General features: G+C 37.9%; 4 protein-coding genes across 12 annotated transcripts in view; 3 read left to right on the top strand and 1 right to left on the bottom strand.

The window, feature by feature from the left end:
• The window catches only part of phkg2 (phosphorylase kinase, gamma 2 (testis)), a 4,310-nt gene extending 1,319 nt beyond the window's left edge, over positions 1 to 2,991 (top strand). Inside the window, exons 6-10 of the mRNA XM_020606179.1 lie at positions 916 to 1,079; positions 1,160 to 1,250; positions 1,368 to 1,521; positions 1,733 to 1,858; positions 1,976 to 2,991. Of these exons, the coding sequence (XP_020461835.1) occupies positions 916 to 1,079; positions 1,160 to 1,250; positions 1,368 to 1,521; positions 1,733 to 1,858; positions 1,976 to 2,221 (781 nt within the window). The 3' untranslated portion in view covers positions 2,222 to 2,991. The remainder of the gene's footprint in view (positions 1 to 915; positions 1,080 to 1,159; positions 1,251 to 1,367; positions 1,522 to 1,732; positions 1,859 to 1,975) is intronic.
• A 66-nt stretch (positions 2,992 to 3,057) lies between these two features.
• Positions 3,058 to 6,581, bottom strand: cfap119 (cilia and flagella associated protein 119). 4 transcript variants are annotated; one of them, XM_020606181.1, is made up of 10 exons: positions 6,496 to 6,581; positions 5,265 to 5,303; positions 5,147 to 5,181; positions 4,965 to 5,030; positions 4,703 to 4,866; positions 4,289 to 4,359; positions 4,069 to 4,185; positions 3,842 to 3,905; positions 3,334 to 3,432; positions 3,058 to 3,227 (listed from the first exon to the last, which is right to left on the bottom strand). In XM_020606181.1, the coding sequence occupies exons 2-10, from the start codon at positions 5,280 to 5,282 to the stop codon at positions 3,073 to 3,075; spliced, it is 789 nt and encodes a 262-aa protein (XP_020461837.1). In that variant the 5' UTR covers positions 5,283 to 5,303; positions 6,496 to 6,581; the 3' UTR covers positions 3,058 to 3,072. The 4 variants fall into 4 exon arrangements, with proteins under 4 accessions (XP_020461837.1, XP_020461836.1, XP_020461838.1 ...); XM_020606180.1 differs by lacking the exon at positions 6,496 to 6,581 and adding an exon at positions 5,409 to 5,543; XM_020606183.1 differs by lacking the exons at positions 3,058 to 3,227; positions 6,496 to 6,581 and adding an exon at positions 5,409 to 5,581 and having other exon boundaries at positions 3,408 to 3,470.
• An 82-nt stretch (positions 6,582 to 6,663) lies between these two features.
• On the top strand, positions 6,664 to 12,930 carry LOC109963555 (tubby protein homolog). Of its 6 annotated transcripts, none has more exons than XM_020606173.1 (14): positions 6,670 to 6,752; positions 7,142 to 7,208; positions 8,121 to 8,280; positions 8,410 to 8,640; positions 8,786 to 8,905; positions 9,055 to 9,210; positions 9,300 to 9,460; positions 9,581 to 9,742; positions 9,844 to 9,956; positions 10,349 to 10,463; positions 10,551 to 10,649; positions 10,744 to 10,915; positions 11,031 to 11,156; positions 12,878 to 12,930. In XM_020606173.1, the coding sequence occupies exons 2-14, from the start codon at positions 7,167 to 7,169 to the stop codon at positions 12,913 to 12,915; spliced, it is 1,695 nt and encodes a 564-aa protein (XP_020461829.1). In that variant the 5' UTR covers positions 6,670 to 6,752; positions 7,142 to 7,166; the 3' UTR covers positions 12,916 to 12,930. The 6 variants fall into 6 exon arrangements, with proteins under 6 accessions (XP_020461832.1, XP_020461829.1, XP_020461827.1 ...); XM_020606171.1 differs by having other exon boundaries at positions 8,783 to 8,905; XM_020606175.1 differs by lacking the exon at positions 12,878 to 12,930 and adding an exon at positions 11,331 to 12,116 and having other exon boundaries at positions 8,783 to 8,905.
• Positions 12,889 to 15,069, top strand: part of LOC109963557 (interleukin-21 receptor) — a 6,904-nt gene continuing 4,723 nt past the window's right edge. The window contains exons 1-5 of the mRNA XM_020606177.1: positions 12,889 to 12,918; positions 12,999 to 13,122; positions 13,577 to 13,706; positions 13,797 to 13,984; positions 14,076 to 14,233. Of these exons, the coding sequence (XP_020461833.1) occupies positions 13,020 to 13,122; positions 13,577 to 13,706; positions 13,797 to 13,984; positions 14,076 to 14,233 (579 nt within the window). The 5' untranslated portion in view covers positions 12,889 to 12,918; positions 12,999 to 13,019. The remainder of the gene's footprint in view (positions 12,919 to 12,998; positions 13,123 to 13,576; positions 13,707 to 13,796; positions 13,985 to 14,075; positions 14,234 to 15,069) is intronic.

Below are 15,069 nucleotides of genomic sequence, written 5' to 3'. Positions count from 1 at the left end.
CTAACTACTAACTACAGTTGTATAAAAAGGCTTTTCCTTTATTTAGTATGAAAAATAAATATGTAGGGTCTTGAGACATGTTACAAGCATATGAAAAACTTAAAGCTTTGCTTTCATTAGCTGAGTTACACTGTCAAATATCAAATCCACTGAGCAAATATGGCCACTGTAAAGCCAGTAGCTTCTTGCATGTAATGGTTTGCCACTCATTTAACGGTTCTTGAGCCAGAGATGATGACAGACAGTCCACTACAGGAACTTAACTTTGATAAAAATTGAAGATTGCACAGTGTGTACTATATGATAGATTTACCAAACTTAGTCACACTCTGAGTTGAGCTTCATACTTTACTAAAAGTATTTGAAGCCAATGAATGCCGGTCAGAGGCTCAGAAGTGTGAAATGCAGGACTTCTAGGCTGAAAAACTCTTTCTTTCCGACTGCCATCAGACTCCTAAACAGCTGACTCAGGATCTACCTCATGTAATTCCATCTGTACTGTTTACATACTCGTCTTGCACATGCATAATTGCACACTCACTGCTGAGTATTTGCACTCCACAACTCCCACATAGCATATATTGTCTCTGCATTATATTGTGTTCTTGTTGTATTTTATTTGCTTCCTTCACTTGCTGCTTTAAAGTGCCTTAGATGTCTGATTTTACTGCCTATGTAGATTTGTGTTATTGCTCATCTACCTTATATTTCACTTGTATTGTGTGGCATTCATGTGGACGGCAAAGTAAGAATTTCATTGTACAGGGAAACACGTTTCCTAACTGTGCATATGACAAATAAACACTTTGACTTTGACCTTGACCTTAGAACAACAAAAAAACCTAACTGACATGCTTTAAAACATAGTCCGTGGCCATGTAAAACATGCATTTTCCAAAATCTGTGTATGTACAGGAATATAATGCGAGCTCTGCTGGAGGCGGTGCAGTACCTCCACTCCCTCAACATTGTCCATCGGGATCTGAAACCTGAGAACATTCTTTTGGATGATCAGGGACACATCAAACTGTCTGACTTTGGTTTCTCAGTACAGCTGCAGCCTGCAGAGAAACTCAGAGGTACTTTAGTATAGAGCATATCATTTTAAATGAGTTTTATGCAAATCATTTGTACAATTGTGTTTATTTGTTTGAATTAGAACTTTGTGGGACACCTGGTTATTTGGCCCCTGAAATACTGAAATGTTCCATGGATGAACTGCACCCAGGCTATGGCCAGGAGGTCGATCTGTAAGTTCCTTTTGTCAGTGATATGTTTATGTCAGTATAGATTTACAAAGAATGTGGCATTGTTCTCACTTTTATGTCAAACTCTTGCATACTTGTTTTGATGTGTGTCTTGGTAAGATGGGCATGTGGAGTGATCCTTTTCACCTTACTGGCGGGCTCGCCACCATTCTGGCATCGCAAACAGATGCTGATGCTGAGGATGATCATGGAGGGTCGCTTTCATTTCAGCTCCCCAGAATGGGATGACAGGTCTGACACCGTGAAAGATCTGGTAAGCTGTATTCTTTACAAACCTTAGAGTTAAGACTCCAGCCACAGTATGTTACTGTGTTCCTAGCATTCTACTTAAATTTCCTCTCATCTTAAAGTAATATACAGCAGGAGCAGGTGACAGCTTTTTTCAGACGATGAGCATCTACAGTATCACACTAATTCAGATTTTTCACTTGCTTTGGTTTGCTGCTCTTGCTTGTCATCCTCAGATATCCAGGCTGTTGGTGGTGGACCCACCTGCCCGTCTCACTGCTGAGCAAGCCTTAGCACATCCCTTCTTCAGACAGTACCAGAAGGAGGATGTACGGCTCTTCAGTCCCAGAAAGACATTTAGGGTGAGTCAGAGGGTGATTTGAAATTTATCAGCCTTGACAATGAGTGGCTGTCCAGCAGTATATGAAGAAGCAAATAACTTTAACATGTTCATTAGTTTTTCTTTCTTGCCTCCTCAGGTGTTGATACTCAGCGTGCTGGCCTGTATCAGGATGTACAGCCATTACCGTAAAGGTCGACCCCTAACTCGAGAGGTGTTGGCCAGAGACCCTTACTCCCTTCGCAGCGTACGCAAACTCATTGATGGATGTGCCTTCCGTATTTACAGCCACTGGGTAAAGAAAGGGGAGCAGCAGAACCGAGCTGCCCTCTTTCAGAACACAGCTAAGATCATGCTGTTGGGCCTGGAGGACTTTGAAACCTAAAAGCTTGATTTCATTCTTAACTACCTTGATTTTATTTAACCATTTGCATGTGATGTAATATCAGTGTTTGTGTTGTTGATTTGCTATACAATTTTAAGATGAGGAATTGAGGGACCGGGACATTTGTATGCCTTAATATGCACCATGGTTCTGCAAGTTTTAGATAAAGCATGCACAGCTTAATATTCCTTATCTGCCTTTTGATGTTAGTTTGTAGATGTTTGAAACATTTCCTGTCACCTTATCATGTTTTCAGTATCACTTTGCATTAGAGGACACATTGCACAATCTTATGATAGTACTCATCACATATACTGGAGGTGCATTATGTATATTTAGGACTTTAACTGTTGATCATCAGTTGTAAATGAAAGAATACAATTCTAAGCACTGAGATTAATTATTTAATAGATAATTATATAAAGATATTGTGTATAAACTGAGATATACAGCTATTCCAGTCTTACAAATAAATATCGGAGGCTGTGTACAATATTTGACATTCAAATACAATATTTGAAGTGTTCTTGGTAGAAAATCATTACCCATCATGCATGCAGACAGTCCTCAATAGGAAATCTACATACACACTGTGGAGACCATTTGTGACTGTAACACCATTCCATTCTCATTTCATTCTGCAGTTTAATAAGTGACACTTTTCAACTGCCTGCCTGAGAAATGTACAGCAATTGTACAAATGCAGATATACGTTGTACTGTATACGAACAAAAGGGTTTTATTGGCAATAAAACATGTTTTAGTTTGAATTCTCGTTTGTGTGAGTGCTTAATGGAAATCAACATAGCGGCTGTTTGGATGAAAACACTAAAGGAAATGTTTATTACCCGTTATTTTTTGACCTTTTGGTTGGTCTGTGGGGAGTATAATGCACCAATGTGCTGATCAGCAATTTCTTTCATTCGCTGATTTAGTTGTCCAGACACAAGCATCATCTGCTCTCTGACTTCCTTCTCTATCAGTGTCTTCAGTTCTGATGTGGAACCTAAAAGTGAGAAAATGAAGCGGTTACAAAACCCTATTTGGGATGCATTTGTCTCTAAAGGTTATTCTGCACAGTTAAACTCAGCCCTGCTATGTTGTGAACCTACTGAGTGTGGCTCCTCCTGGCTCTGTGATGGATGTTTCCTGTGCTTCAGGAGACCCGTCTTTCTTTGGTACCAGCTGTGTTTCTTCTATAACATTTTCAGCTTGCAAAATAAAGTTTAAATAATTATCATCAAAATACCTGTAAAATATAAAAAAATATTCTGTTCTCCATGTAAACCAATGTAAAACTGAACAAATGTTAAGTGCTAAGCAGGTTGAAGTCATTTTTATATTTGTGGGTTTAAAAAAATTATTAAATTTTAAAATGAAGTTTTTAATTGTGTGGTATTTACATTACAAGTAAGTCAAGCACCTATTTTCTTCAGTATGAAAAATATCTATTAATGTTCACTGTTGCTCTGTATTGTTGGACAGTTCGTTTCATTCATTTTGAACTTGCTCTCATTTAGTCCTAGGTTACATTAAATGTTTTGTAAACCTTTTAAACTTTTTTTCATGCTACCTAGAGGTTTTGGGCAACAAAGACTGAAGATATGCTGCCATCATTACCTGGAGCAAAAGACTCCTCCTGGTCTGGGATCCCAGAATAAGTCAAAGACAAATCAAGTTTAACCTGTTCAAAATTATGTGGAAAAAGTGTGATTCTTCCTCAGAACACAGTCTCATTATTCTCTCCTTGCATAGTTTTATATGAATATAATCAAGTACTATAAAAATGAATGATAGCAGAACATGTTTGAGACAATTACTGTCTCAAACTCATGTCTGATTCTTACCTGTGGGGTGAAAATATATTTGTAGAGTTTGTAGTGTCTCATGTAGCTGTTGTGGATGTACTCCAAGATACAGGTCGCCTCCTTAAAGCTGAAGAGGTTGATACTAAAAGGAGGTCGCTGTAATGAGCAGAGATATCAGGATGAAAGCAGAAACTTGACAATAATGGAAATGTATGGCTGTGAAAATGATACTGTGAAAGGAAAAAGTTGTTGTACACACCCTGACTGAATGACAGAGGAGAAGCTCCTTGCAGTATGTGAAACACTGCTGTATGTTGTTGAGTGGTGTTTCTGTAAGAGAGCAGTTTTAAACACATCCCACATAAAGTTAAAAACACTTTTAAAAAATCTGGAATATTTGCCCAGCAATAGAGCCAGAAGTCATTTTTGATGATAGAAGTCATATGACTTGAAGTCTGACTCTAAGAATTTTATTTAGTGGAGACAACTTGGAAATGTAATAAAGTTCAGTAAATAAACCCAGTATTTACTACATTTTGTCTTATTATCTAAATACTGAATGGCTGAAGAGGTAGCTTGTACTTTTTGATTTCACAAATCATCCGTGTTCAAATCCAGTTCCATCTCAAACTGCTAACTACATGGCAGTGGCAATAATGCAACTTTACTTAACCTATGTTAGCCTCATGGATGGACTTGATGATGGACAGGAGAGCAGAAGTTTGTTCCTTTTTAAAGCTGCACTGTCTGCAAAAAAGCACAGTCTGGACATACAGCTCCATGAGAACCCCTTGTTTTGGTTCAGGGAGGTCAACTTGAAACACACTGCATAAAGCACTGTCACAGGGGAGAAGAGGTGTGACAGAAAAATAATGTCAGTGCTCTGTGTGTGTGTGTAAATAGATGTGTTTCTGATCATAAATAGGGGCAAAAACCTCTCAAGATCAGGAATGGACTGCATGTTGTCGATCTGCTCCATGTCATGGTAGCTTACATCTGTCCTGCAATCGCACAAAGAATGTTTTCAGATAGACATGACATTTAGTGAAGCAAGGTGTAAATAAAAACAGCAAGAATTCAAAATGAACACAATCTAGATTGTAGGCGCAGCTCTCACCACAGCATGATTTTAACTTTCAGAGCCTGTGCCACCTACAGAGCAAAAACAAGACATTTCACACACTCAAAGCATTACTTTAATTGTATATCAAACGATAAACAATTGTAGAGCCTACCTTTATTTTCAAATCCATTTTATTTCATTAACTCGATAGCTAAAAAACAGAAATGCGACTGATTACATTTTTTGTCATAAAGGATACAGGCCTACTCATAACACACGTGTCAAAAAAGCTAAACGCAATCAATACTTTTTTTACCTTTGTGAAAAAAACTGAATGCGAAACTGCATTGCCGAAAACAGGCTTCACTCCCTGTTTGGCTAACTCGCTGTATCCTAGCAACAAGATCCCCTCTTTTTTCTTTTTCCGGTTTTGTCCACATATACGCTGCACTATGTCTCATATTAAAACAAATAATAAACTATGTATGGCAAGCCGTTCAGGAAATAAATGGAATGAAAATATTGACTGAAACTTGAGAATAACGATTGAAAAGCTGGATATATTGAATGAAACTTGAGAGTATATATAATGAAAGTCTGAATATATATAATGAATAGCTGAATATATTGAATGAAACTTGAAAATATATATAATGAAAGTCTGAATATATATAATGAAACGCTGAATATATTGAATGAAACTTGAGAATATATATAATGAAAGTCTGAATATATATAATGAATAACTGAATATACTGATTGAAACTTGAGAATATATATAATGAAAGTCTGAATATATATATAATGAAAAGCTGAATATTCAACTTTCAATCAATATATTCAGATTTTCATTATATATATTCAGACTTTTATCATATATATATTCTCAAGTTTCATTCAATATATTCAGCGTTTCAATCAATATATCCCTTTATTTTTGAACGGCTTGCCATAACTATGCAAACATAAAAATATATTTTAAGACGTATATTTATATAAAATGTAAATTTTTTTACCTATCTACGGTATAGTTTATATCGAGCCTATTTCATTTTTATTTTAGACTAATTACGCACAAACTAATGAACTAACCCTTATGCTATAACATGTAGGTTAGTAAAAGAAGGAGGACACAGAACAAAACGTAGGCTTTGTCTAAGTACAGTAGCCTACACTCGTGTTTAGTGCATCAAAATACTCACAAATACGCCTACACTTATAAACATCAAAGAGGCTACGTGCAAAATAAATATAGCCTACTGCTTACTAGGCTATACAAGCGACATAATATTCGGGTTTGGAACAAGTATGCAGAACTTGAGTTTTATGTGAATTAAAGACGTCCGTGTAATAAAATGCCACAGATTAACTAATAATATATGCACAAACAATATTATTCTCACTGTGCACACACGAAGCTGGTGTTTTTAAAATGCACTGCTCTCCGGCGCTGACGGGCCTCTGTAACCATGGCAACGACATAAACCGGATTAGGTTCCCCACTAATAGCCAACCTCTAGCTTTTGTATGGCTCCTTAAACCTATAATGGCACTCGAGCTTATGAGTCGTGTGACGCTACAGCCCGGTAAGGCACAATCAAAGCTCTAGGGCAATAAGGGGTGGCAGCTGCGGCTTCCGTATTTGACTGTTTACACGTGGGTAAGTGATGCAGACTACTGGTGGCTTGTAGTTAAACGGGGTGACAAGAGCCGGATATCACCTTCCTGTTTTGTCTCACGTTTCAGTTGTAACAGTAACTAGTCCTTAGCATCTCCATAAAGCAGTCATGGGAACGCTTGCCTTGCTCCCCAGGCTGCTTATACATAGTGACTAAGTGTGTTTAAGAACATTATCCCCTTTTAATCTTCTTTGCCTTCTGCTACATGCAAGTGGACAGACTGTCAGATGGACCCGTATAGCACAATCAAACTGCCGCCTCCATATTTTATTGCTCTTTTATTTTTGAGAATTAAAAGTTTCTCACCCTGAAACATTTCTTTCACCTCGTGTTTTTGAATATCCTTAATTATCTACTTATATTTCTGTAGTTAGCAGTGAGTTTTAAACCTAGAAATGGAGAACCCCAATATACGACAACTGAAGCTGGAAAATCAGGTAAAGTCAAGAATTATAGCTTACATATTTAATGTAATTTATGCATGAAATACCCCAGATATGTTGTAGTTTATTTTATAGTGTTACAAGAACAGTGCTCTTCACTCTTCACTAACTTACAGTGACATGACTTTGCAAGTTCATAGATGTATTTCTTTATCATATGTAGAATAAACATAATAGGCCATGCAGACAGTGGAACAAAGACCGAAGCTTATTCCTTCTTTGATTTGGTAATAAGTGGTTAAGACTGATGCTGAACTTTCCAAAGAAGTAGAGGTTTCTTGAATCTCATGAGATCATGAATACCTGTGTCAGAACACCTGGTGTGTAAGTCAAAGGCTTTTTTATATTCCACAGTATGTGAGCTGCTGGCTTAAAAACGTATACCAGAAAGATCAACACATCACTATTAAAAGTAATTCCAGCAGTTACTGTTATCACCTATTGTTACTCGTCTTAAGTTAATACTATTAATAATAGTCCTACTGAACAGTAACAGTGGTACATGGAGCTTGAATCTAACATCTATATCGTCATTTCCATCATTTTTAGTTGTGAATTGCTATTGCATAAATTACTATGAGCAGTATAACTTACATTAACATCCAAACACCTAATCTAGCCAGTTTTAATATTGATTAAATGATATAGTATATTATAGTATAACATTATAATTAGGATCACGTAGTTTGTCTCATAATATCTTATGGTCAGGTCAGGTCAAATGCAGTGAAATGCCTTATCTAAATACTGTACTTGTAAGTGTGTATGTGGGCTGTTATGGACTGTTAGAGGGTAAAAACAGATATTAAGATATTACTGTAGCACTAAAGTGGTATCCCCATGTATGAACACTGTTTGGACACAGGCACACATTTTGAATAACGTCTCATATTCTTTCCTCCACAGCGAATCCTTTTGATGAAAAAGCAGCAAAAGAAGAGGGCTGATTTTCAAATGGTGGTAGCCAATCGGGACTCTCGTCAAAAGAACCGAAAGCACAAAGCTGCCTGTTGTGATGAAACACCCCTTTTAATCAGCCAATCCCTGAGCAGCACTTCCCTGAGTGGTAAGCATTGGAATAATTTATTATTTTATGTAGATGGAGATAATCTAATTCCATTGTTGGTGCAAATATGTTCAATTTCTTAAATTACACTAAATATAAGTTTTGGTTGTTTTTCTTTTCTCCCTGGAGATCAAGTTGAACACGCTCATGATAACCCACTGGATGTGATCACATTGGGTGAATGTGACATGACTACAAACAGCGTGTTAGATGATATGCCTTTAATGAAGCCTGCTATCCCCAAGAAAATGAACTTGGAGATTGACAAAGAGCCTGAGGTGAAAAGTGATGTGGAGAATGACACTCAGGTGGAGGGAAAAAATACAAAGAAGAATGACAAGAAAAAAGAAAAAGGCAAACGTAAGATATGTAACTTTTGGACCCTCACTGATCTCGAACTCTGCACATGTGTGCGTGCTTTGTTCTTTTCATGCACCCTAATGTACAGCTAGGAGACACTTTGCTTGAATTAATGATTTATCAGAAACGTGTTGTTTTTCAGAAGTGGAACACAATAAGAAAAAAGAGAAAGAAAAGGACCAGGATGAGGAGAAAAAGGAGAAAAAAACAAAGAAGGAGAAAGTGAAGGACACACTGAAGACAAACAAGACAACCAAACAAGAGAGTAAACATAACATCACTTTGTGAATTTATGATCAAGACTTACACTACATAGAGCATCTAGTGGCTAAGAGTGAAAAACATTTTCATTGTGTTCTATGTTAAACTTTAAGAGCTGCTTTCACAGATTTTAAATGTCTCCTTCTTTTGCAGAGAAGCAATTGCAGGAGGTTTCAACCCAAGAGACAGAATCACCAATGGAGGCGACAAGTCCAAAAAAGAATAAACATGATGAAAATGAAGAAGAGGAAGATAGGTCCCAGAAAACTGAATCACAGTTGTCTAAGAGGAACAAACAGCTTGACACATGTGAGACATTGTCTGTGTCAGTCTGATGTATATTCAACAATACTGTAAAGTTGTTGTAAAGAATAACATTTTGTGTGTTGTCTTCACAGCAAGGTGCCAGATAAGTGGCGAGAGCAAAGACGAGGAAGTCCAAGAAAAAGAGAAAAGGGAGAAAAAGTCAACCGAAGCAGAGAAAACTACACCGAGTCTAGCATCTCTTAACTCTAACTACAGGAGGAGTTCATCCTCAGGCAGTGAATCTAATGAAAGAGTGAGACAAATACCAAACTGTTCAGTGTATTGTCCACAGCAGAGAAGGAAGGTTTGCACGTTATTTTGATTTGTCGCAGAAAGTACATAAAAATGACAAACTCTGTCTTACCCATTTCAGTCAGCTTCTCCAATGTCAGTGGAGGATCTTGAGAAGTTCGCTTTGCGTCCAGCCCCGAGAGACATAACGATCCAGTGCAGGGTCACCAGGGACAGGAGAGGCATGGAGAAGGGCATTTATCCGACTTACTACCTCCATATGGAAAAGGAGGATGGGAGAAGGGTTGGCATATTCTCAACAGTTCCTGCTTTCTTGAGCTGCCATATTTCTATCGTAGTTCTCTTGTCTGTATGTTCTAATTTTTTCATTGCACCACTGCCAAGGTATTTCTAATGGCAGGAAGAAAAAGGAAGAAGTGCAAGACATCCAACTATCTCATCTCCACTGACCCAATAAATCTGTCCAGAGACACAAACTGCTACATAGGAAAACTAAGGTATACTATGTTTTATTCCTACAGTATGAAGAAACAAAATTACCAATCACTTTCTTGTATAGACTGCACACTCTGAGGGTCCTTTGTGTTGTCACTCAGAATTACATGGCTAAAACCAAACCCAGTCAGTCCAAACCCACTGTACATTCAGCTGTGTGTTAACACATTGTGTTCTCTTGATTACTTCCCTTAAGTGATGGAATTAATGAAATCATCATGGGCATATATCACCACAATTTTAAGACATCTTTAGTTGGCATTCTGGGGATTCCCCTATTGATTTGTGAATAAAGTGATTTTACATGGGAGTGAAAGCAACTCAAGGCTGTTTTTTCAATTATGGCAAATTTTTCATCTTTCATCAGGTAACTTATAAGACCCATGTGTTTCAGGTCCAATGTTCTGGGTACAAAGTTCACAGTTTATGATGGGGGAGAAAACCCAGAGAAAAAGCCCTTCATCAAAGAGTGTGAATCAGTGCGGCAAGAGCTGGCGGCAATTTGCTATGTGAGCCAAAATACACTGTATACATCCCACTTTACATAGTATATCACCAGATCAAACCTGTAATACAGTCAACTATTTGTGTTCCAGGAGACCAATGTGCTGGGCCTCAAGGGTCCAAGGAAAATGACAGTGATCCTTCCTGGCATGTTGGAGAATGATGAAAGAGTGTCGATTCGTCCAAAAAATGTACAAGGAGAATAGGAAATCCTAAGCTATAAAACCTGTGGTGTTGGTTACATGTGAACTAGTTTAGATAAACAGAAGTTTTCTCTTACTTCAGGATCTTGAGACTCTACTGGTCTGCCATATGAACAGCAACACAGACAAACTGGTCACCCTGGTGAACAAATCCCCAAGCTGGAACGAACAGACTCAGTCGTATGTGCTGAACTTTCATGGACGTGTCACCCAGGCCTCAGTCAAAAACTTCCAGATCATCCACCCTGATAATGGTAAGATGTGCCTGACTTACTGTCGTACTTCTTCCTTGAACAATCACTGTTTTATATCTAATTTCACTGTTATCTATCTGCTCTCTTTCTGCCCTCTTCTTGTTGTCTTATCCAGAAGACTACATAGTGATGCAGTTTGGCCGTGTGGCAGAGGATGTCTTCTCCATGGATTATAGTTTCCCCATGTGTGCCCTGCAGGCCTTTGCCATCACCCTGTCATCCTTTGATGGCAAACTGGCCTGTGAGTGATCCATGTTAGAATGCCTCAAATAGATCCCTGTTCTAGATAGAAATGTACAGGTAAAACTATACCCAGTATTTTCCAGAGGGTCATGTTTATGTTTTGTATCCTGGTGCAATTTAACACTTTGTATATACCGGTTAATTTAATGGTCTTTCTTTTGATATTTTCCAGATGTGTAAAGGACAACTGTGTAAACACTACCAGTGAAATATTAAATGATAATAATACAGTGTTTGCACTTGTGCAAATTGTTATTTAGCACTGTGCTGCATGTCCCTTGGTGAAGGGCTTTAACATTTACTAGTGATTTTCAGTAGACTTTTCCAAGCCCCATACAAATTTGTGCTGCTGCAATCATCTTCTGATTACATCATTTCCAGCTGAAAGTGGCCTCTCTATCCATTTCCTATCATCTTCAAGTCTTTATCACAAAAAACATTTTTAGCAAAGCACTAAAAACATAAAAAGCACTTATATCAGATGCAGAGGAAATGCAACTAGTTGTGGATAGAGCCAAACATATCATGGTTTCTGCTCTTGCACAATATAATGATTTGAAAATGCTTCCATCTCTCAAAAGCTTCATTGCTCATGTCAAACACATTTTCATTAGAAGTTCATATCACTTCATATGAGGCGACGGAAAGTCATTTGGGTTTCAACTCATAAAAATAGGCCTCTGTGATGCTCTGTGGTAAAGTGAGAAGATAGAAGAGCACATATATTCTTGATAGCGAAAACCCAAATTAAACTGAAACACTGACGAGAGCATTTATGTGACGCGTTGTTCACTTGTTTATGTTCAAATGTTCAAATGTGAGTATTGCTTTCTTAAACTTTAACATTTTCTAGTACTTGCAGCAACACCTCAGGCCCCTGTGCCACAAAAGATCAGTCTTGTGAAATGCATGTATTTACAATTCATGTTTTTTCTGAATCACACTTGAATAAATCTGACCTAGCTTGTTTACAATGCGTACCTCTTAATATATACATGTGCTGTGTACAATATAAGCTAACATAGATACTCAACCTACTAGTGTGTAAGTATATGTTTAAAAATTCTACATCAACAACGTCAGAGGAAAACATGAACTTCACTGCCAGCGCTTATCTTTGTCAGAATCTCATTTTACACTTTACAGCCAACATGCATCTCCTGCCAATACACTTGACATTGCACAACACTCTTGTATTGCTGATGTGCGTCTGGCTCTCCAGATATCACAGCAGCAAACATTATGTTAAAGCTACAACACATGCATTCTGTGTTAAGTCCTTTAGGTAAAACCTTGCATTTGTCAGCTCAGTGCATACAAGTGCCAGATAGGGCATTAGAGATGGACATTGACATTATGGTACTAGTGAAAGAAAATCTTTACACCAAAAAAGTAATCATTCATTTTTCATAATACTTTACAATCTGATATTTAGGACATTTGAATGTAAATGTTTTTAATGTATAAAGACATTGAAAATCAAAGATTAAGACTACTGCATGTGTTATCAGCTCATCACTACTGAGTGCCTCAGTATATTGGTAAAAACTTTCATTGACTCACATCATTTCATATCATACTACAATGATATACTACAGCAATTAAAACAGTAATATTGTTTAAAAACATTTTACCACATAGTAAGACAGACTGTGGTTGAGGTGAAAGACTCGAGACAGCACTTAAACTGCACCCTTTTCATGTGCTTTCCTTTCACAGCTGCTCTCTTAAAAAAACACATGCTTTGCCACCAGTGACACGTGAGTGATAGCAATCGGTGTGAAAGCACTGTCTGATACCTCCCCTTGTCAGTCTTCATTAAATGCAAAACAACTTATAGGACCATCTCAGGACTGAGGTTATGTCTGAGCTGGCAGCTGTGATGAAGTGGAGCACTGTGCTGCTGGTGGTGTTTCTGCTCACATCTACCAACATCGATGATCTACATGGAGACCCCACCACAGGTTACGTCTCTGACCGTATTTTTTGTTTTCAAAATTTGACTCACAATCCGGTTGATGAGAAATGGTTTCTGCTACGGCCTATTCAACCCAAAGCTGTCATAGCTTCTTATTAAGGAAAAGACCTGTTTTCTTGTCTTTTTATTGGTATTTACAACTGCAGAGTTCATGACATATTGTAATGTGTAAAATCCTTCAACAACCTTTTGGAGTTTTTCATTTAATAATAAACCAACATGAGGTTTTACACGGTTTTACTCAGGTGGTCATAATGTTTTGGCTGATTGGTGTAATTAGTAGTATTCTGTATTGTAAAGTGGTATGATAAGTTATTAAAATCAGCGTTTGGTTAGAGGTCACATAGGGTTACAGTAAATTCCCAAAGTGACACATTGGTAAAACATCGGTTTTACTTCCTGACAGTCCCTCTAAAACACTGCCTGTATGCTTTTTTTAGGTGACCACGGTCTCCACTGTGTACATGATTACGTGTTCACCATCAACTGCTCCCTGAGCATCACACCATCGGCAAATGCCTCAGACAGTAACAGCTCTTACTGGCTCACTCTGATAAAAGATTATGAACTGTGAGACCTTTGTGTTAACTCACACATATCAATGATGGATGAATATGATTTTGATGTCTCACTGCTGTTTCTCCTCTCCTCGCTGTACAGAAACACGTTTGTGTGTAAGCTGACAAACACATACGAGAATTATTTCTGCTCTGTTAAAACATCTGATTCAGTGCCCGATGAGTATGCATCAGATATGGATACCTTTAAAATCTTACTCTGCCACAATCAAAATGATGGACCTGACATCTGTGAGCTGTTGGATGGCAACTATAAACCTTATATAAACAGTAAGGAACGCAAAGATTTTGGTCTGTTCTCATAACCGTCACAATCTGTCTTTGGTATATAATGTTTGTCTGTAATGTCTCCTCTCATCAGTTAAACCAAACGCACCGTGCTGCCTCACAGTTCGCCTCAACTCAAGTCACTCCAACTTCACCTGGAAAAGTACCTATGAGGAATACAGTGAATTCACCGGTCTGGTTGATAGCCTCATGTATGAGCTTCATTTCTACAAAAGAGGAGGTGAACACAAGGTAAGATAACACAAGGGAGAGTCAGGTCGGTCAGAGGCCTATTGTTTAATAAGCAAAACATATTTTTAAACTAGAATTTTTGATATGTTGAAGTGTATCTATTACACTGTGTGAAGGGGTTTGATCCAAACCACTGTCAATGTTTCACAGATTTCACAGATCCTAATGTTCCTTTAATTTGGTTTCCTTGTGATGCCAGGCTTAAACCTGGCAACCACTCACTTTACAGGTATGTGCCAAAAAATTAGAATATCGAGGGAAAGTCCATTTATTTCAATAATTTGTTTCAAAAAGTGAAACTTGTATGTTATATTAGTTCACTGCACACAACGTGAAATATTTCAAGCCTTTATTTGTTTCAATTTTGATGATTATGGATTAAAGACAAAAAAAACCCAAATCCAGTATTTCACAAAATTAGAATATCATGACAAAGTTCAACATTGTAGGCTCCCTGTTTCCCAATCTAGTCAGCTAATTAATGCAAAACACCTGCAAAGGTTTCCTCAGCCTTGAAATTGTCTCAGTCTGGCTTAGTAGGCTTCAGAATCATGGGGAAGACTGCTGACTTGACGGTTGTGCAGACGACCATCATTGACACCCTCCATAAGGAGGAAAAGTCTCAAAAGGCAATTGCAAAAGAAGCTGGATGCTCACAGAGCGCAGTATCAAAGTATATTAACAGAGTGTTAAGAAGAAGGGAAGAATGTGGCCGGAAAAGGTGCAAAAGTGACAGGGATGACCGCAGCCTTGAGAGGATTGTCAAGCAAGGGCGATTCAGAAATCTGGGGGAGCTTCATAAGGAGTGGACTGAGGCTGGTGTCAGTGCATCAAGA

The sequence above is a fragment of the Monopterus albus genome, unplaced genomic scaffold, assembly GCF_001952655.1.
Source record: "Monopterus albus unplaced genomic scaffold, M_albus_1.0 scaffold76.1, whole genome shotgun sequence".
Classification (NCBI taxonomy): domain Eukaryota; kingdom Metazoa; phylum Chordata; class Actinopteri; order Synbranchiformes; family Synbranchidae; genus Monopterus; species Monopterus albus.
Note: the sequence above shows the minus strand (reverse complement) of the source record. Positions and strands in the feature narration are given on the sequence as shown.